At 43.2% G+C, this 16097-nt stretch overlaps 1 protein-coding gene across 6 annotated transcripts in view; it reads right to left on the reverse strand.

Moving 5' to 3' along the window:
• Positions 1-9468: 9468 nt before the first annotated feature.
• Positions 9469-16097, reverse strand: part of LOC146839091 (uncharacterized) — a 192569-nt gene continuing 185940 nt past the window's right edge. For all 6 annotated transcript variants that reach the window (XM_085603100.1, XM_085603099.1, XM_085603096.1 and 3 more), the window contains one exon: positions 9469-13971. In XM_085603100.1, coding sequence (XP_085459226.1) covers positions 10967-13039 — 2073 coding nt within the window. In that variant the 5' untranslated portion in view covers positions 13040-13971 and the 3' untranslated portion in view covers positions 9469-10966. The remainder of the gene's footprint in view (positions 13972-16097) is intronic.

Below are 16097 nucleotides of genomic sequence, written 5' to 3' on the forward strand. Positions count from 1 at the left end.
TACATTGCTGTTTTGAGGGGATTATCTTTTACTTGTGATTTTAATACTTTAACTGAATCTCTTATCGTGGATTAACTAGTCAGCTGTACATGTGATAAGAAGACACAAGATTTTTTTTTAGCTGATGCCCTAGATTTAAAACATGCTATTGATATTGCGAAAAGTATAGAACATACAGCTTTTTGCATGAATGAGATGAGAGATGCAGTAGAGACAATGGAGTAGATAAAATATCTACAAGAGATGATCAGACCAAATCTTCACTTGCTGAGATTGTGAAACAAATTTAGGTGCTACAGGTGTGGTAATTCCAACCATTTAGCTAATAACGTAAGATGCCCTGCAAGAAGTGTCACTTGCAGGAAATGCAATAAAAGAGGACACTTTTCTAAGATTTGCAAGGAATTCAAGAAGAATGTTACCCATATGGTTAGCAATGAACCAGTTCCTAAAGAAGATATCGTTTTTCAAGTAGCTAACAATACGGAATCTTCCAACAACATATTTCCCAAATGTGAGATTATGCTTGACGATGTACCGTATGTAGTGTTTGCTGACTCTTATTCCCCATATACCCTCATCAGTGAATCCACGTTTCAAGAAAACTCAGCGAACAAAGACTACACTCTATTACCTCCTGTCATCAGGCCGGGGGGATACAACCACGATCCCATACCCCTTGTAGACATGCTTCTTATGCTCATCGATTTCAAGGTCAGATCCACTTTGGGAAAGTTTTACATCACAAAGAATGGTTCAAATTAATTAGGGTGAAAACACCAAAAAGACTTGGGGATCAAGCTAGATCCAAATGCTCCTGAACCAGTTTATCTGGTGGAAATGTCAAATATAGGGAAAGAAACATGTGAGACATTTCCCGAAGTGTTTACTGATAGATTAGGACTGTTTAAAGGTTTCCTACACATGATCAAACTAAAAGCTTAGCACAAACCAGTTGTCCACAAAGCCAGGTCTGTTCCTTTACTCATAAGAGACCCACTCAAAAAAGAACTTGATAGGTTGGAAGCCAGCAGTGTGATCTACAGTATTGAGAGCTCTGAATGGTTGGCTCCCATTGTGGTGGCATCTAAGGAAGGAGGGAAGAGCTTTTGGCTATGCGTTGACCTTAGAGACTTGAACTCAAACATATGGGTGGACAGACACACTCTCCCTAATATCAACGAGCTGCTCAGTGTTATACAGGAGGAAAAGTTCTTTAGCATTCTCAACCTCTCCTCAGCTTACCACCAGGTAGCTCTCCACCCTGACTCCAAATCCCTTACCTCTTTCATAACTCCATTTGGGGCATACCAGTTTCCCAGGATGCTGTTCGGTCTAGCATCTGCAGCGGCAGTGTTTTAACACATAATGCAACACATCTTACAAGGAACAGGGTTTCAGGACGACATCCTGATTTATGGAGTATCTTAACTGGAACATAAAGGTCCTAGAGGAAGTCTTAACAAAACTAAACAAAGCTGGGTTCACCACTCAAAAGGACAAATGCAAAATAGGTGTTGAATCTTTGGTTTATCTTGGTCACACCATATCTGGCGAAGGAATCAAACAACCTAGCCTTGTGGATTCAGTCAAGCTTGCTCCTACAAATAAAGAGGAACTTAAATCCTTTCTGGGCCTGGTCGAATATATGTCCAAATACGTAAAAAAAACTTTGCAAAACAAGTTCACTCTCTTGGAAAGTTACTCAAAAAAGGTACCCCGTTCGAATGGAACTCTGTGTCAGAATGACTTCACACAGATCAAGCAAGCTATAGTAGAGGCACCCATTTTAAGTATGTTCGACCCCAATGCCAGAACCACTTTGACAACTGATGCCAGCATGAAAGGGTTATGGGCCTCGCTTACACAATACATAAAAGGACAAGAAAGGGTGATAGCCTTTGCATCAAGAACTTTGAAAGAACCAGAACGCAACTACTCCACGATTGAAAAGGAGACCCTCGCTTGTTATTGGGCTATATATCATTTTAAATTCTTTCTATGGGGGATTCCATTCACTCTAAAAACAGATCATAAACCCTTGCTTCCCTTGCTCTCAACCAAGTGCATTGAAAAAACTACTCCCGCATCTCCAAATGTATTTTAGGTCTACAAGGTTTTAAATACACCATAAGCTACGTACCTGGCAATGAAAATCGTGTTGCCGACTGTCTCTCTAGACTTCCAATCACTAATGAGACCCCCCCCTCCCAAATTTAGCCCCCTGATGAGACTCTTCTTTCAGTGGGTATCCCTACCATTAGCAAGTAGGAATGGGAAAAATGCATGAACAATGACACTGTTCTCACTGATCTGAAAAACACTATCTGCAATGGGTGGCCTAAAAATCTTAAAGATTTATCAGAAAATCTCAAATCCTTCTGGGTAGTGAAGGATAAGATGTCAACCCTAAAGGACTACATCTACAGAGGAAAAAGCATGGTTTCTCCAGAAAAAATGTACTAACGCATAATTCAGATAGCCCATGAAGGCCATCCGGGCAGGAGCATGACTAAAAGCAAAATCAGGCAAGACTATTGGCTCCCCAACATGGATTCCATGGTAGAAAGGATGGTTACAGACTGCCTTGCATGTGGATCCAGTGACAAAGTCATTTGCAAAGCTCCACTCATCCCGGTACCCATCCCCACTAAACCTTGGGACAAATCATCAAACTTGCTCAACTACTCTCAAAGATACATGTTCGTACTTATCAATTACCATTGGATTTCTACAAAAATGGTCACCACTATCACTACATCTTCATTACTTGAATTACTTAAAGATACCTTTTCCAAAGAGGGTGTACCCATCCCATTAATCACAAACAATGGCGTTCAATTCACTTCTGATAAAATGAGGCAGTTTATGACTACATTATCTATATCTCATCTCAAATCACCACTCAACTGTCCAAAAGCCAATGGATTGGTAAAAAGAGCCAACATGATGATAAAGGACACCATTTAATTGGCCTTGGCATCTCATGAACCTGCTGATGAAGCCATAAGACAAATGCTATGGTCATATCACATAATACCTAATGGTATTTCTCCTTTTGTTTCCCTTAAAAGGAGAAACCCTAGTTCCACACTTACACCCAATTGGCTCTATGGGGGGTGCCCGGTTTGGGTAGACAGAAAGTCAGTTCTGGAAAAAGTTGAGCAGCATCAACAAGATTACAAATCCAGATACGACCAGAAATGGGGTACGGGCAACAAGGACTGGCAGGAAGGCCAATGGGTGGTCGTCAAAAGACCTAATGTTCTTCGAGCCAAAGTGACATTTTCCAAACCTATGAGAATAAAACGAGTCAATAACAACTCTGTTTTGGAAGACGAAAGGATCTGGAGCATGGACAATGTAGCTAGTTGTTCCAAAGTACACTCCTCGTCGTCTTCCAGTGAAGAAAGTCGAGACGAGTCATCCTCCATCTCACAAGGTTCTAAAGAGTTCAGATGTCCCCGACCACCACCTTGGTTGGTGGATTACAAAATGTAAATCTTTTGTATTTTCAGGACTAATAGCATTGTTTTCTCCATTGTGAATGTTATCACCTTTACCTTGTTTTATCCTTAGTTTTCCCTCATTCAAAAGGGAAAGTGTTGTAACTAGTGCTTTTCCCTTTGCCTGTACTCCTCTCCTTCATCTGGTTCATTCCTCCTTTCTTTCACCAGTTCCCACCCCTTTCCTTTCCTCCCAGTTGTATATTCCATTCTAGTAGAATCTCGGTGCGAAGCTCACATTTGACTGTGGGTGTACTTCACTTGTCAGCTGGTGCTTGATGATCTTAGCTGAATAAACATCCTTCTATTCTTCAACCTGTGTGGAGACGTTTACTTAACATCAATGTTTTCAAAGGTCCACCCCACCAGATAAAGGAGCCTGAATTTGAATTCTATTTTTGCCCCCCCAGACTCCAAGTCAAATATAATTGTACTGACAATAGTTTTCGCATTGCCAAGGTTTGTCTGGTTTTATCGACATAGGGCTACTACTACTGGTTAAATGCCATGCATAGTTCAGCCGTCACATCTTCCTGGGGCCTGCATCTAGTAGTGCAAAAATGTTCGAGCAAAACCACAATCCACAATCCCTCCATTCAAGGCTCTGTAACGGTTATCAAAACCCGGTGCGTTGCCATGGTTGGTGTTGTCGCATTATTAGGGTTGAAGATTCTACCCCATACCTTATTTAAGAAGCAGTAAGCCCCCTCAGCTCGGGCAGTCAGATCCCCTGGTTGTTGCACAGCAAGGACTAAGGGCCAGATGTATCAATATTGGATTTTGCGATTCCATAATAGCAAATTTTAGTGATTCGCTATTATGGAATCGCAAAATACAATTTATGTAGGTTTCGCAATAATAATTGCGATTCCTACATATTCCTCATTTGCGACTCGCATATTACGAGTAGCAAATACCCGCAAATTGCATGCAATTTCAAGGGTGCCAAATGGACACCTTGTTTCACCCCTGGAATATGGGTGTGTACACATATGGCGCACAAACATGCCCTAAAGGCATGTATGTATGCCACATGGCACCTTGAAAAATGCAATTTTCATGCAATTCGCATATTACCACCAACTTGAAGTTGGTGGTAATTGGCGATTCCTTAAAGGCAGGTCGCAAATTTTTGGGGCTTCCTGCATTTCATTTAAGGAATCGCAATTCATCAAATGCATTCGCAAAATAGGGAATCGCAATTTTTGCAATTCAGTATTTGCGAATGCCTTTTGGGATAATCCATCCCAAAAGGCTTTTTCTTGTTCGCAACCAGGCCGATTCTGCGAATCGGCCTGTTTGCGAACGGGAAAAAAGCTGGATACATCTGGCCCCAGGTGCGTAGAGGTTAGTCACTGTGGAGGTACAGGTTAGGAATGCATGCGAGGGGCACACATACGGGCATTCTGGGGGATGCAGAACATAGTCTTCGAAGCCCAGGCCAAGGGGCTTCTCAGGATCCCTCATGTGGCAGCAGGATGTGCACCCAGGTCACCTCAATACAAAACCGGGTAATGCCCTTTGACCCTGCTGTGCTGCAACTCAGCACACACAAGAAGTGTGTGAAGGAAGACTTGGAATTTAAAAAGGAGGCAAACCCATCCAGACCCATGTTCCAAAACCATCCTTTAAGTCTGAATCCAAAATGACACTTTGTGACTCATGTTTCTAACTCCAGTCCAACATGAAGAACTTCCCGTGAGACAACTTCCTACTAGCTGAACTGCATTATAAAAGGAGTCCAAGAACAGCTTCTTCCTGTGGCGAGGCTGGAGGGCGGAGGCCAGCAGCCAATTGACCAGCAGCATAGTGCGGACATTCCTAAGGAATGAAGTAGGACACACAGTGCATTGTAGTGAGAAAAGCAAAACATCCTCTGTGCCCAAAGGACTCTTGGATTCCACAAAGTTACTAATCGAGGGGCCAGGGCTCACTGTCGGAGATGGGGACACACACACACTATTGTAGTGAGAGAAGCAAAGCATCCTCTATGCACAAAGGGCACTTGAATGCCACAGTGAGTTACTGAGATGATGGTATTGAGTAGTTGGGTGGGAAATCTTGATTGAGAGAAAGGTTTCGTCCCTTGAAACTTGATGGCGTATTTCAGTGGAAGCAGAGAGCCGGGTGTGATCCCCGGTTACTGCTTTGGATTGTGTGGTGTGTCACTCAGAATTGGAGCCATTTCTGCTGTGACAGACTATCCATAAGGCAAAGGGCAGTGCAGTGGAGAGACCACTTCCAAAAACCTGATGTTCTGAACATGAATTTAAAAGACACATTAAATCACATAAGTGTCTGGATTTTGACCTTATGGTGGGAGCATTGTCAGGGATAGTAAGCGTTACATAAAAGCAATTACAATACAATGCAATAAGCCTCATACTTAGTTAACCAGCACTGTCATCAGAAGAGGGAAGATCGTCAAGACTTCTAGCTGCTGGAACCAGTACTAGTTTTCAAGTTTTGCAAGTCTCCTATCTGGAGGCAGGCCCATTACCAGGTGCCAACAACATTTGCCCTGAGGCTGGAGCATCAGCCTACTACCCGTCTGCTGCCTGCCAAATCTAGTGGATCCTCTGAGGGAGGGGAGAGGTCCGGGAGGGAGTAAGGCACCGTGGGAATCCTAGTGAATGGATACAGTGAGCCCAGTGTGAGGTGCCTGGCCAAGTCAGGACCGGTGTGATAGCGGTCTGCTTCTTGGCCTAAGACAGTGAGCCACATCAGCACAGCCATGAAGTTACGCTGTCACCCAGTATCAATGATCCCATTGGGGCTCTCACTATGGCCCTTGCCCGTATCAGACTCTCTATGCCATGAGGTGGCCACCGACAGTCTCGGTAGTCACCGGTTTCCAGGAAGACTGTGATGACAGATAGAGCACACAGACTATGGGACCATGTCCCCTAGTGTGCCTCTAGGGGGCCAGTAGGACCGTTGGGGCTGTCACCATGTCAGAGGCCTCCAACAACCAGCACCCAGTGGGGGGACTAAGGACAAGGCCAGAAGCCGCTGCTTCAGCATTGTACCCGAAAGGATCAAAGAAGGAGCAGCTGCATTTGGAGGATGCAGTCATCTGAGAGTACCTAGTATGCGCTGCTCATGCGGATCGTAGGAGAATGCAGTGCATGCTGAGCGTGAGGGGGTGAGTGAAGCCCTGGCTTCCAGAAAATTCTGAGACCACAGGTGAGTAAAACCGAAGCAGGGTTGCAGGCCTTTCACGGAGACTTGTACTAGCCTGGTGGTTTTCTGCAAGAAAGCTGACTTTAAGGGTAAAGCCATAAATTGTTGTGCATTCTAGTGTTTCAAACAATCAACAGAGGAGTGCATTAAAGTAATATCCAAATGGAAGAGCAAAACATGCAGATAGTCGCAGTAAATTATCACTGTTGAAAAAAACCACTCGTTTTTTTAAAAAAAAGCCCTCACTCACCAACCTGGTTGGTGACATGCTTCATCATTGGGCTCCACCAGGAGTGGCCAAGTGCCACCCTAGTGTGCTGCGACGCCAGTTTAAAACGTGTAAAGTGAAGGTGAATTAGGTGACCTCGTCGGGGTCCGGTTTTGACGAGGGAGTGCTAAGGTCCATAACTGGTGCCTGGCGCTGCAGGCAGTGTGCCACTCCGCCACCACCCCCCTCACGTGACCCATAGTGCTTCGAACCTTTGCACCTACTAATAAACTCTGTTCCTCTCTACTTGACGGAATCTACTTTAAGTGTTTTCTGATATTTTTAACACTTGCAAACCCTTGGTCAGGGTGGGCCTTAGTGCACCCATACCGCCAGGTTTTTCACACGTTTGTCCGGATGAAAGCCTAATTAATATTCATGTAGGCAGAAACATGTTGACCGCACCTTCAGGGATAATATATGAACTTCTAATGTCAAGTTCGTTATCCCACACACATTTTTACCCATGTCTGATTGGCAAAATTAATAAAGTGTTTTCTTAACACAATCGGACATTATTAAATTTCACCTAATTTCAGCTTACAGAGGGCACTGTGGGGGTTCTGAGTTGTGAACCCCCACATACCTTGCACCTACCTCCCCTGAAGAGCCTTGAGCTGCTCAGCCCAGACTAGCATTGAAAATCAAGTCCTGAGGGCGCAGTGCTCAGCCCAGTTACTCAGAACCCTGAGTAGAACAGGCTCGAGACAGCAGGAATAAAAGGCCACCTTTTTTGTGTGCAGTTTTATATAGCGCAAACTCGACCCGAAGAGCGCTTTACATGAGCGCCAGTTGCATTACAGATGTACATATTAATTTTTGGGCACAGGGAATTAAGTGATTTGTCCAGAATCACAGGATGTTTAAGCCTCTCACCAGACTCGGACCTGACTACCGAGCTTCAAAGTTCACCACCCTAGCAAAACTCCTGCATACGCCATGGACCTCTGAAAGGGGTTTGGAACGTGCAAAGTAAAAATGTGGTTATATATTATGAAAAGTGATGTATAGAATTAATTCGAACTACTTTTTATTATATTTCAATAACAATTAAGGTCACATTTATTTAAATCAAAATGTAAAAAGGTTATATTAAAATACTATATGTCACTATACACACCCTTTTTATATATTTTTTTTACTATTTCCTATGCAGTTTTGTTTGGAGTATGTCTCAATTTTCTTGAGTGGTTTCGCCTGCCTGCGAAATCTACAAATACAAAAAAATAAAAATCTTAACAGGGGCTTACAGCCTGCCCATTACTTACCATTGATTAGCTTTGTGGTCACTCATTTTCTTGCTTCTCTCTAGTCCGCATCATCAGGGTCACGTCATGAATTATCACTTTCTTTCCTCTGCTGTTCCCTAGAGCCTGAATCGAACAGTTTCTGGCTGGCAGCCAGTATCCTTCCACTTGCCACATGCTTCGCCAGGTATTTTTTTTTCATTTACCTTTTAACATCTCATAAGAGTGCACGTTTTCTGATGGTCTCCCCTTCTCCCTTGCATTCCTTTTGCATAGTTTGCTTCCAATCAGAGCCCCTTCTCCCACACTGTTGCTTGCACCAGCCCTGAAACATGACCATGCATGCACTTTTCATTTGCGCGGTTGACACCAAAATATCCTAGCTAGCCTTTCCCCTAGTTCAGGCAATATGAGCACACAAACATAAGACTTTTGTACCCTTTATGCGGAGTTATAAAGCTATGTTTCGTGCAAGCAGCAGTGGGGTATTTACTTGTGAAACAATGCAAGCCGTTCAGTAATATTGTTTACACAATACAGAGGCTACTTTGCTCTCGGTGCCTGTAGACCAATGACCAGAACCGAACTCGCTCAACTTGCGTTCTTCTGCCAAGGGGCAGTGAACCGAAATCTCAGCAGGGAGGCAGCCATCTTGCACTGCTAGAGATCACATATAGACATTTTTCTCCTCTCTCATCACCACCTCTCCCACGGTTTTTTTTTTTTCAGCGACAGCTGGCTGGAGCATTTTTTCTTTGCTAGTGGTTTGTCTTCAGAGACCTGCAGGGATGCGCTCAAGTAATGGCAAGCCAAAACCATGAAGGGCCAGAAATGAGTAGGTCTTCGAGCTGGTGAAATGTGTGCGATGCATAGCTCCATTATTTTGAGGTCTAGTAATTTGAGGATCTCAGTCTGAGATAAGTGCAACGCAAACTTTCTAACAGAAACCAGCAAAATGAACTGAATCTAAAGGAAATGTAAATATACTTAATACTTAAGTTATAAAGAGGTCTGTGTATGGAAATTTTGCAATGGGAGCATTTTCAGCAGTGGGGACTAGTTAATATTTGTATGTGTACAGCTTCTAATAAAAATAATTTACAAGTGTCTATTTTTTTCTATGCATTAGAGAAACGTTTTGGAAGGATAGGTTGCAAGGAAAAGCACTGCAAAGGTTCCATGCAAAAATAAACCCTTTCCCTGTATCTTGTTTGCAGGCAAAACTTGAAGCAAGCTCTGAAATCCCCAAAAAGAGGTGCTATAGTCTGAATTAGAACTCTTTATTATCCATTACAAGCATACAATGAAAAAGGCATATAACGTCATAAACATAAAACTAACTTCAGAGAAGATGGAAAAAAACACAGAAAAAAGGTATCTGCTTCTCAAGCCCACCTAACCTGCGCTTTTGTCTCCTCAGTGTGCCATACTTTGTTATTACACTATCCATTCTACCAAGGCGAAACCGTATACAATATTGCGCTCAGTTACATAGGTATCACAGCATCAGTTTATTGAAAGGAGTCACTGTGATCAGTAAACACAAACATCTGCTCTGGTTTTGATCTTAAATCTGCATGCCTGCAACAGTGGGATCTGCTATATACCCGTCTCTGCCACCCTCTCTGCATTCTGTTTGAAGACCTTTCAACAGAAAGTCTGACTCCGTAATTTATTAGATCAAAGCAAAAATCACAATGAAACAACGCCTTCAGCCATCAAAAGAAAATGTATAACTACAAATACTAAAATAGGATATACATCTGAAAAAGTTAAATTAACAATATGAACTTCTTTTTAAACTGGAAAGCAGATACTAGCATTAAAAGAGCGTCAACTGAAAAAAAGATATGAAAGCATTAACAAAAATAATGCATTGTTGCTATCTTGCATATATAACACGTGCGTATAACGCTCTTCAGAACGCTCCGAAAGCAGAAAACAAGCAATATATCTTAAAACGATACCTGGGCCTAGAAGCACAATCTGAATTAGAACAGGAGGACCGCAGGTCAAAATAGTCAGAGGTCACTGACCACGCGATAGATAATATACAATGGATGGGGCGTAATCAGCAACCAAAGGAGTGAGACGCATTCTCCAAGCTTTTCCACCCAGTTATCAGTGATCCCGATACAGGAGGGGAATTCTACTATTTTGGGGAAGCACTCTAGTGAAGGTAGGTGGAGGTCACTGTGGGACTATGTGATAAGGCAGCCCACTACAGGACTGAACTTTGGCAGCCCCTCACATCCAAAATGGTGGCCAGAAGATGAAGTGGTCCTATCTCTCCAAGCCTTGGAACAGTATGCAGAGGGCTTGAGACTGGGAAAGTCAGACCCATGCAGATTGCAGAGGGTATCACCTGTAACACAAGGACACTGATCCCCTTTGTGCCTGTAAGGACTTCTGCTTTGCAAAATGCGTGTCTAAGTTTGATGTTGGACTTAGGGTTGGCCCTCAATAACCCATACTGCAATACATTCTGTACCCTGGAATCTTTTGATGCGGTTATCTATTCATCCAGGCCTATTATTAGGAATATTAGTATAATCTTTTTCAATGAGGCCCATGCTTCCTCATCTTGGAATGTACAATCTGGGAATGTGTCGTCTTTTGTAAATAAACAGAGTGCTATGGAGAGAGTCTTATGTTGACATCAATTGCTTTATTTATATATATAGATTTGTGGTTAGTTATAATTTCAGACCTGCAAGACAGACCAGAAATGTTGTTAAGTGTTGCTGAAGAACTCTTTAGAATTATTTTAGCTCTTCTTTAATCTCATTTGTTGTTGTTTGTGGCAGCTGCTCATTTATTTGTTCCAAGGCCATCTCATTAGTTGTTGTTTGTGGCAACTGCTCATTCATCTTTTCCATGGCCACCTCAGTTGTTGTTGTTTGTGGCAGCTGCTCATTTAGCTTTTCCATGGCCACCTCAGTTGTTTGTGGCTGCTGCTCATTTATTTTTTCCAGAGCCACCTCATTTGTTGTTTGTGGCAGCTGTTCATTTATCTTTTCCACAGCCACCTCATTTGTGGTTAGTGGCAGCTGCTCATTTATCTTTTCCACTGCCACCTCATTTGTAGTTTGTGGCAGCTGCTCATTTATTTGTTTGAAGGCAACTTCACTTGTTTGTGGATGTTCATCATTTATCTGTTCAAAGGCCACCTCATTTGTTGTAGTTTGTTGCAGTTGATCATTTATCTGTTCCACGGTTACTTCATTAGTTGTTTGTGGCAGCTGCTCATTTATCTGTTCCAAGGCCATCTCATTTTCCGTTTGAGGCAGCTGCACATCTTCCTGTTCCATGGCCACCTCATTTATTGTTTGTGGCAGCTGCTCATTTATCTGTTTCAAGGCCATCTCATTTCCAGTTTGAGGCAGCTGCACATCTTCCTGTTCCATGGCCACCTCATTTATTGTTTGTGGCAGCTGCTCATTTATCTGTTTCAAGGCCATCTTATTTCCTGTTTGAGGCAGCTGCACATCTTCCTGTTCCATGGCCACCTCTTTTATTGTTTGTGGCAGCTGCTCATTTATCTGTTTCAAGGCCATCTCATTTCCCGTTTGAGGCAGCTGCACATCTTCCTGTTCCATGGCCACCTCTTTTATTGTTTGTGGCAGCTGCTCATTTATCTGTTTCTTGGCCATCTCATTTCCCGTTTGCGGCAGCTGCTCATCTTTCTGTTCCATGGCCACCTCATTTATTGTTTGTGGAAGCTGCTCATTTATCTGTTTCAAAGCCACCTTATTTATGGTTTGCGGCAGCTGTTCATCTTTCTGTTCGAGGGCCACCACATTTATCGTTTGTGGCAGCTGCTCATCTTTCTGTTCCATGGCCACCTCATTTATTGTTTGTGGAAGCTGCTCATTTATCTCTTTCAAAGCCACCTTATTTATGGTTTGCGGCAGCTGTTCATCTTTCTGTTCGAGGGCCACCACATTTATCGTTTGTGGCAGCTGCTCATTTATCTGTTCCAAAGCCACCTGCTCCAAGGTACTTATAAGCCCTGTGTGTGTTTTCTCATGTTTAGTTAGATTGATTTTCTGACTAAAACTTTTCTGGCATTTAAAACATTGAAAAGGTTTTTGCCCAGTGTGTGTTCTCTCATGTTGAGTGAGCCTGGCCTCAAGAACGAAGCATTTCTGGCATTCAGTGCACCGAAATGGTTTTTCAACACTGTGGGTTCTCATATGTTGAGTGAGATTGGATTTCTGACTGAAGCTTTTTAGGCATTCAGTGCACTGATATGGTTTTAGCCCAGTGTGAATTCTCTCATGTTGAGTCAAATTGGCTTTTTGAATGAAGCTTTTCTGGCATACAGAGCACTGATAAGGCTTATGCCCTGTGTGTGTTCTCTCATGTTTAGTGCAATCAGATTTCTGACTGAAGGGTTTGTAACATACAAAGCACTGATAAGGTTTTTGGCCAGAGTGGGTTCTCTCGTGTAGAGTCAGTGTAAATTTGTAACTGAAGCATTTTTCACATACAGAACATTGAAAGGGTTTTTCTCCAGTATGTGTTCGCTCATGTTTAGTGAGACTTGCTCTCTGAGTGAAGCTTTTCTGACATTCACCACATTTATAAGTCTTTTCCCCCTTGTGCGTTTTCTCATGCTGAATGAGTGTAGATTTTAGACTAAAGCATTTCTGGCATTCAGAGCATTGGTAAGGTTTTTCCCCAGTGTGCTTTCTCTTATGTCGCTCAAGATGGGATTGAAATTTAAAGCTTTTCTTGCAATCAGTGCATTTAAATGATGGCTTCTTCCCACGTTGGGTTTTGCGTTTTTTATGTCCTATCTTTATCCGAATTATTTTCCAGAGTCTCGACATGTTTAGAAAATATTAAACACTAACCTATGAAATAATCTACAAGAAATCTTCTTAACGATTGTATTTAGACCATGATCACCATCACTTCAGTTTATTACGTTGTCAACCCTATAGGAAGCCTATGTAAGTTGTAATGTTAACTTTCTCTGTAATTTCCTGCTGGCTAAAGAAGGGCGTCTATAGTGGGGTTAGTGTCTCCACCTTCTAGTTTTGTGGGTTCTCATGCAGCAGTAGGCGTTATTTGTGACTGGAGCTTTCTCATCAAGTTTTTTTTTTTTAAAGTCAGGAGATTAGGACTTGCGAGGTGGCTAAGTCTACAGCAGGGATATTATATTGCTTTCTAAGGTTGGAAAGAACAACTTTAGAACCTTTGCCGTAATCTGGGATACCGCTATTTCAATGACGTTCTTATGCCCTGAAACTGTTCCTTTGTCCTAAATCAGTTGAGTGTACAAACTAACGACTGTTCACTAATTTTGTAGCGATTGCTTTTATCTAAGAAAAAGCATCAAGCTCTGCAAAGTATTTTTCTTGTTCCCTACAGAATTCCGAATGTTGCATCAGACAAATCGCAAGAGTTTGTTTTATCCAATATGCACGATCCAGTAAATATTGACCTGTCCCCTTTTAGTGAACCACTACATTCCATTTACTCCAGGCTATTTAAACCTTAAATGTTTTTTTTTTTAAACCACTTTAAAAAAATGTTTGTGATTTTACTTTGAAGGTTAAGTGATTTATATTGAAATATATGGAATCAGAATGAATTCATTCAGTAGTTGTCGTCGCTCTCAGTTCCTCATCACTCCGCTTCTACACATTTCTTCCTTCTTGGAACACAGGCATCTTCACGGCTTCAGAATAAACCTTTGCTCTATGAGAAATGTTCTTACTAAAATGACATTTTATTTTCTCTGTCCAGCTTCAGGTACCTGCAGAATTAAAACGAGAGACATACTGAATATGAATTGGTACAAAAACATACTATTTTAACTAATTTAATGCAGAATAATAGCAGTTTGATAGGCAAAGAAGACAGGCAAGCAACAAACATTGGTTTAAGAAAATCCCTTGTCAGCTTCTGAGGCCTGGGCTGAACCAGAGAGCCATGTTGCTGTCCCATACCATATATCTCAACACCTGAACGTTATACTAAAGGCCATTTACAGCTCATAAAACCTCAGTTTTAGTATTAACCTCAGTAGCATCCCAACCCACTGTTCCTTTGTTCACCATGCCACTTCAGTTAGGACCCAGTCACATGCAAATCAGTCTTGACTTTGCTCTTCATGGGAAAAGTCCAGCCATCAGGCCAGGTCCTACCTGAACAGGAACACAAGCACCCCAGTACAGATGGCGCGTCCTAGGGTGTTGCGGGGATTCTGCCCATACACAGAACTATGCGCAGGAAAACAGGACCTCCGTGTGTAGGGGCTACGCCTTCCAACCGCCTCAGTACCCCAAATCCCAGAACCGACTAGCTAGTGTCTCATTCGTTCTCCTACATAATCACAAAGCTACACGATTAGACAACCCAGAACACAACACTCCCGACTCTCTCAGGAATCGGTGTAGCAAGACGTATCCTTACGCTCACTCACTCATACTTGTCCACCATAAGAATAGACAGTCACTGTTATAGTTCAAAATGTTTATTTTTAACTATCGTGCAATATACAAGCCACAAAACAGTTAGCATTGCAGCAAGTCCATAGACTATGAAAGGAAAGTGTGTCGTCTGGCTCCCCCCTAGACCCTTTTCCCCACAGAATATGGAAGCGCTATGGCCGAGACACCTTTCCTTTGTTAAGGATGATCTGCAACCAGTCCCTGACGACGGGATCTGTCCCAGACTGCTGGAAATTGGCAGTTGTCACCCCTCTGATAAAAAAGCCGAATTTGAACCCTTCGGTGCCAGCTAACTTCAGGCCCATCTCTCTTTTGCCTTACCCGGTGAAAATACTTGAAAAAACTGTTAGCAAGACTCTGTCCCAGTTTTTGGAGGAGAACTCCTTGCTTGATAGGGACCAGTTCGGATTCCGTCCTGGCCACGGAACTGAAACAGCTCTTACTACCATGCTGGACCACCTTCGTCTGCGAGCAGACAACGGGAATGCCATGATTTTAGTGCTTCTCGATATGTCGGCAGCTTTTGACACAGTGAGCCACCCGGTCCTGTTGGAAAGGCTGAGGCAAATAGGAGTTAAAGGTATAGTGCTGCAGTGGTTTCAATCCTACCTTGAAGGTAGGCAACAGGTAGTCACTATGGCGCCCTTCTCCTCCTGCAGGTCCCAAGTTGCGCACGGGGTGCCACAGGGATCTGCAATAAGCCCTATTCTTTTTAATATCTACCTGCGTCCCCTGTTCCCGTTAATTAAATCTTTCGGCGTCAGCTTGGTGAACTACGCTGACGACACGCAGTTGGCCTTCTCTCTAGAAGGGGATGAAGCACTCTCCATGGACCGCTTCCATCAGTGCATGAACCAGACCACGGACTGGCTTAGAAGGAACTCCCTCCAGTTTAACAGCGGTAAAACTGAGGTGGTCTTCTGTTCACCATTTAGGATTCTCAAACATCTGCCCTCCGAATTCTGCCTTGCACCGGGGGAAGCACCGATTGCACCGGTCAGGAAGGTTCGCAATCTTGGGGTGATTATCGATGATGACCTCCAGATGGTATCTCAGGCTAGTAAGACCGCCAATGTCTACTTTGCCCTGTTGCGACTGCTTCGTGGTATTCTACCTCTACTCCCTAGGGAGTCACGAGCTACAGTGGTACGCAACACGGTATTAAGCAGGCTCGACTACTGCAATTCCCTTTATTTGGGGGCCCCGCAGTATATCCTCCAAGGACTGCAGAGGATTCAGTCAGCCGCAGCCAAATTAGTGCTTGACAGGCGGCGATGTGCCTCGGCCACCAAAGCACTGCGGGATCTGCACTGGCTTCCAATGAGGGAAAGGGTCGTCTTCAAGTCCCTTTGCATAACTTTCAGAGCAGTACACGGACTGGGACCTGTCCCCTTGCAGGATAAGTTTGTACGCCACCTACCAAGCAGGC

The sequence above is a fragment of the Triturus cristatus genome, chromosome 4_2, assembly GCF_964204655.1.
Source record: "Triturus cristatus chromosome 4_2, aTriCri1.1, whole genome shotgun sequence".
In the NCBI taxonomy this organism is placed as follows: Eukaryota; Metazoa; Chordata; class Amphibia; order Caudata; family Salamandridae; genus Triturus; species Triturus cristatus.